This window comes from Pundamilia nyererei, unplaced genomic scaffold, assembly GCF_000239375.1.
Source record: "Pundamilia nyererei isolate P.nyererei 1_Seehausen unplaced genomic scaffold, PunNye1.0 scaffold00042, whole genome shotgun sequence".
Classification (NCBI taxonomy): Eukaryota; Metazoa; Chordata; class Actinopteri; order Cichliformes; family Cichlidae; genus Pundamilia; species Pundamilia nyererei.
In genome coordinates, this window is record NW_005187443.1 from 1,085,523 (window position 1) to 1,092,856 (window position 7,334).

A 7,334-nucleotide genomic window follows, 5' to 3' on the forward strand; every position below is an offset into this window, starting at 1 on the left:
GGACAATTTTAACCACGTTCTCTTCTGTGCCTTTGTCCACCAGGTCAGGTTTAGTCAAGACACCTGACAGAGAGAGATAGTGTTGGATTCCCCACCTTATGAGAAGACTGATAATTTGTATTGATCACTGCAAGCTCCAGTCAGAGCTTGGTGCCAGTCATCAAATGTTGCCAACGTTGTTTTCTCAGCAGGAAAGGGATCTTTAACATGATCACAGATGTTTGCAAAAGAAATCCAGTGTGTCACGGCGGGGTGCGCCGATGTGCGTGGAAACAGGACCCAAAAGCAGATGACGACGAGGAGTAGTAAGGTTTTAACAGAAAGGTGAAGCTTTATTAAGATGACGGCAGGGAATAAACCAGGAAACCAAAACAAACTGGCAAAACACTAAGACCAAAAACTATAACTATGACTGTGGTGAAAACTAAGACTACGGTCAAAATAACCAGAACCAGGCTAGAACTAGGGCAGAATAAACAGACGACCCGACAATGGCATGCAGAAAACAAAGGGCTTAAATACATACAAGAGGTGATCAGGGGAAGTGGAGACACATGGGGGAACAGCTGACTGACATAAACCTAATGACAGGACCAGGAGAGGAAAGCTAAATACAATGAACAAAGAACACATGACACTGTCAGAATAAAACAGGAAACACTAAAACTAGACATGACAACACAAACTTAACAGACCTAATACGTGATGAATAATACAAAACCCCAAAACATAGAAAACCCAGGAACAATAACCAATAACTGCCCAAACTAAAAGCAAATAGGAAATAACACAAAACCTAATCACATATCAAAAATGAGAAAAATACAAAAAGAACTCAGAGCGCTGGGTCGGAGACCCAGCCTGTGACACAGTGGATGTCAGAAATGTTTTGGAGACATATAAATGCAGTGTTTCACATTACTGGACATGTTTGTCTGGCAGTGATTGCTTGTACTCAGTCAGTTAAAATCCATCAGGAATGCACTGTTTATTTAACAGTGCATTCTTTCTTTCATTTTACTGTCAGTTGACATGTTACCTTTAAATGGTTTATATATAGCTGTCGCTCCATTCATTTATGCTTTTATCTTTAATAGTAATTCAGATGTACATGTACACTGCCTCAGATATCATTTTGCAGGGATTAAAGTAAGTGGATCCAACAGGTTTTTAACAAATTGGTCAAAAGTTTCAGAACACCCCCATTTTCCCAGTTATTTTTTGCAATTCAAGTAGTTCAGGTCCGATAAATGGTTAGAAAGGCCAGAGGTAAAAAAAAAAAAAAAAAGTAAGGTTAGCCAAAAAGGAAAAAAGTACATTTCAGAACTATACAAAAAGGTCTTTTTCAGGGAACACAAAATGGGTTAACAAATTTCAAGCCTTGAAAGCTGGTGTTCCAACTTTTCTGGATTACCTACAACCCCCTCTGTCTGCATAAAAGCATTGTTGGAGCATGTCAAGGTGCCTTTTTTCACCATCAAAAGGCACTCTGAAACTGGGGCAAACTCTGATAGGAAGAGGTCTGGCAGACCCAAAGCCAACTGAATTTGAGGACAGGTTTCTGAGAGTTAATAGCTTGCGTAACTTTGCTAAGACATCAGAATAAGACAAAGAGGCTTGCCTGGGCCATGAAACACCACCATTGGACTACTGTAGACAGGAAGATGGTATTATAGATTGATGAATCAAAATTTGAAATCTGTTGCTCATCACGCAGGATCCTTGTACACCGTCGAGTAGGTGAAAGGATGGTTCCACAGTGTGTGGCATCACCTGCCAAACAGGGAGGAGGAAGTGTGACGGTCTGGGGCTGTTTTGATGGATCCAGGGTCGGTGACTTGTACAGACTGAGAGGCACCCTGAACTAAAACAGCTACCTTAGCATTCTTCAGTACCATGCGATACCCTTTTGTATGTGTCCAGTTGGTCAGGGGTTCATCCTACAGCAAGATCATGACCCAAAACATAAGTCCAAACTATGCCATAACTACCTCAGGAAAAAACCCCAAACATGGTAAGCTTCAAAACATGGAGTGGCCAGCACAGTCTCCAGACTTAAACCCCGTCGAGCTGGTTTGGGATGAACCGGACAGAAGAGTCAAGGAAACGAAACCTACAAGTGCCACACATTTATGGGAGCTTCTGCAACAGATATGGGAAGGTGGCTACTTTGATGAGTCAACGGTTTAGAATAAATGATTCACTATAAATTTATGCCATGATTTCTTCTCCAATTGCATATTTGGACTTAGTTTTAATTTCAGGGCGCAATGAGACATTAAACCGAATAATTTTAATAAATATTTTTCATAATTATCAATTGGAAAAAGTGGGGTGTCCTAAAACTTTTGACCGGTAATGTAGGTTCAAGATTTGGACCACAAAATCTTCATGCAAATCAGAGATGGTCAAACAGAAGGCCTGTATTGACTAAAGATGGAATGACCAATAGAAAAAACATGTATTTCCTTCTGAAAGTCTCTCTCAATAAGTTGCTGTCCTATTTTTAACTTGTTCCTCTTGAATATTAGTGTACCTGAGTCAAATTTGTAGGCTCAGTTTTTATACCTGCTTTTTCTTTTCTGCCCAAATTTTCTATTGAATTACCAACAGGGCTTTGCCATGACCACTACAACTTGTGCTAAAGCAATTTGGACACAACTTTGGAAATGTGCATGGGGTGATTGCCTGTGTGGAAGAGCAATCTGTGGCCCTTCTCCAACTTCCAGGCTGATGTGTTGCGTTTGTAGTTCACTGCATCCATATGATGTTAATCACTTGGCAGCAGAAACAGAATCCAAAGTAAAGAAACTAAATGACTTAAGAGAGACACTTGCTTACCCAAAGTCCTCTCTCCATCAGGATCCACCAGCTTAGCCATATTCAAAGCCTCTGTAGTTGCAATGTCCACGTTGCATGGAACAACCACCAGGTTGATAGTTTCTTGTTTACTGATGACAGTCTGGATCATAGTTTTAATCTGAAAGTATCCATTAAAAATAAAGTATAAAGATTAAAAATATTATTTCATAAATTGCATAAATGCAGTTATGAACAATACAACCAAATAACTGATGTAAGCAGGAATGTCCAGATAAAGTAGAAAACTCATAACAATAAATACATATAATACCAAAAACCAGCAGTCACACTGGTGTGTCAGTGTTGCCCCTTTTTAACACTAACATGCCAATGCCTATCAAACTCTGGGTTTGTGTTTCACTGGATGAAATTTCTACCAAAGAAATGGCCTTAAAATTGCGAGGGAGACTAAGGTATCATACCTTATCACCAATGTCTGCCGACTGCCCATCTACAGCCACCCGGGCAATGCCAGGCAGGTCGATGAGAGTAAGGTCTGGAACATCCGGAGAGGCAATCTCCAGACTGATGAGCTCACTGCTGATCCCCATCTCATTCCCGATCAATTTAAGTTGAGCTAAAGAGAGAATATGATGTCACGTATGCTCAAGCAACACATTTAACTTGCCTACTTTGTGCTTCCACCTTTTACGTGGTTTTTAGTAGTGACATGAAAGAATTATGTAGACTCACCTTCTCGAATCATTTTCTCGACGACTGCAGGCTCTTTTATCTTTTCTTCAAAGTCGCGGTAGCTTATCTTTCCATACCACGCCTCTCCTTTCTTCTTTCTCATCATCTTCAGTTCCAGTGGACATCTTGTCACAATACCTTCGTTTTAAAACACTGAGTGTCAGACAATTTCTCTCTCTCTTTTTTGGACAAATTAATGAACGATTTCCGATGTTTTCTATTATGACTTTTAGCCTTCCGTGATTTTGGTGATACAAATATGTAAAAGGTTGTTTTTTTTCTAGTTGGAGTCTAATGCTCTGATAGACGGTTTGATTTGTACAAGATCAGGGGAGAATCCATCTTGCCGAAATGCTTTCAGCCAGAGTGATTTGGACTAATCAGCTTCCTGTGAGCATTCTGTTTTCCAGCCATGCTTCACCCTTTAAAATAAACCGTTTTTAACAACAGAGGGGAGGTCATGGACAGAAGGGAGGAGCTGCTTTAACAGCAAGCAGCTCCTAACCTAACCAGGTAGTTTAGATTCCTAAAACTAAAATCATAAATGTAACTGTGCTCTCCATTTCCTTCCCTCCTTTGACTTGTTTGAAACTTCAATTTATAAGAAATAGGCCCCAAACCCAGACCAACCTCCTTCCTCTACAACTCATACACACACACGCACGCACACATATGTTTTCATATCTTAGTAATGATGGTTTATTTGATCCAATTGATATTTGTTCTTATGGATCACTAGCAACACTTCAGCTGAAAATCTGTCACATTTGTAATTTTAGTTTAAATGTACCATTATGTACATTAAAAAAATTCAAAATAACAAAACAAAGTCATGAAATTGTCAACTCAAAGTTCAAACCCTGTTCTAGTAATTTTAATGAAATAAAGTAAAATAGCGTGTCATTAAATTAATCAAGTCATTAAATATAGATTTTAAGGAACAGGCAAGTTGCCAAAGAATGTGTTTTGCTGCCTGATACATGCTCTGCACCACCCCCACCTCTCTGCCAGTCTTGATACAGTTCCGTTATATGCTTCACTTTGACACTTCTAATGTACGGAAAGTTTCTGAGCAGGAAATAAGACAACTCACCGCTGCCTCTCGGCAGTGCCACCCCAGACAGCGCCTCCAACACAGAGCTCTTCCCCGAGCTTTGGTCTCCAATCACGGCGATAGCAGGCAGCGCCAGGTCCTTCTCTACACCGAGAGAGCGGAGAGAGTCAATGAGGTCGATGAGGGGACGGACCTTCTCATCATACTGCTGGTTCAGAGTGCTCATGCTGGTCTCAGCTTGTCTTACGACAAAAATAAAAATTAAAAATGGACAAAGTGATAACATGCTTCGTGAAAAGCAGACCGTGGGTTCGAAGAGAAAGAAAAAGTGATGTGTTTTGTTTCACTTTCTGTACCCCATGGTGTCTGTTTCATTCAAAAATACAGGAAGCAGCAACAGATGGCATGTCCCTTATTAAGCTGTCACACTTCTTCCTTTAATTCCAGGACTTTCACAAAGTGCATTAACCGTTCAGAAACGACAGCCATTTTCATGCACTGTCCCCCAATTTCAGAGGCTCAAAAGTACCTTTGACACCCTGATATGACTTTAAATGAAATCATTGTGTTTAAAACTTTGATGAAAATCTTTGGCAGTCAGTGACTGACTGAAGTCTAAATGCTCTGCTGGACTTTTTGGCTTGTGTGTGTGTGTATGTGTGTCTCTGCCTTCAGTTTTGTTTTTAGTAACTGAAGAGTGAGCTCTGTTGGCCTCAGATCATGTGATTGGTTTGAACATTTAAGAATATCCCATTTCTTTGCCTTGGGATATTTTGGGTTGTTTCTGCAGTACACTTTGGGTCCTTATGTAGTAACACTGTTTAAATGCTTTCCAATCAACCAACATCAGCCAAATCTCTGAGTTTGAGCAGAGATTACAGTACTCGCTGCACATTTCTGAATTCATCCCGCTGCTCCTATCAGCAGTCACATCATGTGAGGGGAACCAGTGCCCTGATTCCACTGCAGGCAGTATGGTATAACATTGCTTCCATCATGTTTGACAGATAATGTGGAATATGCTTTAGATTATGAGCTGTTTGTATCCTTCTCCATACTTGAAATTTGCACTGTCCACTTTCTGCTGTGGCACAACAAATTTCCCACGTGTGGGACTAGTAAAGGTTAATCTAATCTTAAGCGTTAGCAGTTCGTCTTGTAATCGAAAGGTTGCCGGTTCGAACCCCGGCTCCGACAGTCTCGGTCGTTGTGTCCTTGAGCAAGACACCGGTTGCGTACTGGTGGTGGTCAGAGGACCCGGCATCACCAGCGTGTGAATGTGTGTTAATGGGTGGATGACTGAATGTAGTGTAAAGCGCTTTGGGGTCCATAGTATGGGGGACCATAAGAGCCACGCGCATCGAAATAAAGAATTCTGTGCTTAAATAATGAATTGTAGAATAAATTCTGCATTTGTAAATTCATTTTTGAATTCCAATTTAATAAACTACATTTCAAAAACCTTTTTCCCATTTGCACTTTTATATGTACTAAACGCTGGTTACGTAAACGCTGGCCCTCCTCTCAGAGCCTACGCTCTATCTGCTCTTCCCGAACAGAGATACGCAAGTTTCTTCGTGACCGCAGCTGCCAGTCAAAGCTGCTACGATGACGTTTCACCCCAATTTAACATCACTGCGAAATAAGAGCTGCTTCATCCAAAGTCGGATTGTCTCCCAACAAGACCAAGTTTCCTCCAGAAAGTTTCCCAATTATCTATAAAGCCCACATCGTTTCTTGGACACCAGTCACACAGCCAGCAATTTAAGGAGAACATGCTTAGCCGCATGACACTCCTGGTCTGATTGGAGAGGGGACTACAGAGTCTGACATTGTTTTGGCAAAGTTACACACTGATTCAATATTGATTTTAGTGACATCTGATTGATGTAACCGGGTGTCATTATTGCTGATGTGAATTATACTTTTACTGAATTCAGGTTTACCCTCAGCCAGCATGTTCTATTTCCCTCAGTGTTGCCTGCTCTGGCCCCTGGAAGACAATTGACTATGGTTGCTGCTGTCTTCATGTGTCTCAGAACAGAATCAGCAATTACCAGAGTTTGATCCCTGGCGGGTGTGTCGCCGAGTGGAGGAAAAAGTTAGACACATGAACACAGTGGTGGTGTACCAGGGCTTCTGTTTAAGACTATGCTCCCTCCTCACCGTCTCCCAGCCATCATGTTTTCCCGTCTGCTGAGGATAACCTGCTGGGAGACAGTTAGCAGGGCCTACGCCACCTTCCGCTGCTCCGGCTACAGGGGCCTGACCAGCTACGGGATTTTCAAGGGTGGGATTTCAAGTGTCCAATTCAGCAATCCAGGCCTCCAGAGCTGCATAAAGGCTACATTTATTACAAGTATCATTACTGCTCATTTAAAAAAACAGAAAGCATAACGCCTTCTCCAGAGTCAGAGCAGTCTTCCACAATAATTGGGTTTGATATATCAGGTTAAAGAAAGACTGCTGAGGAGCAAGCATGGCTTGGGCCCATCTCAGAGCTCACCTTTGCAGCAGAATAACCATGAAAGAAATTTTACACAGTCTAAGGGATAAATTCTCCTTTGTTGATGAAACACTAGGAAACACTGTGAGGAAACCTCAGTTCTTTTCACTGGTAAAAACTTCAGGTGTAGGATAGGGCCTCTCCAGAGGTACAACCTCCCTGAGCTGTGCTGCTGACCATGCCCATCGTTTTATGACCACAGTATACTCATCTTATAAC

At 41.5% G+C, this 7,334-nt stretch overlaps 1 protein-coding gene across 1 annotated transcript; it reads right to left on the reverse strand.

Annotated features, from left to right (window-relative positions):
- Position 1: 1 nt before the first annotated feature.
- Positions 2-4,954, reverse strand: LOC102210522 (interferon-induced GTP-binding protein Mx-like; the record flags this gene model as incomplete). Its single annotated transcript, XM_005731390.1, has 5 exons — positions 4,649-4,954; positions 3,556-3,693; positions 3,285-3,439; positions 2,842-2,980; positions 2-63 (listed from the first exon to the last, which is right to left on the reverse strand). Coding segments are annotated over exons 1-5 (741 nt in total), but the record flags the coding sequence as incomplete, so codon positions are not given.
- Positions 4,955-7,334: the final 2,380 nt, after the last annotated feature.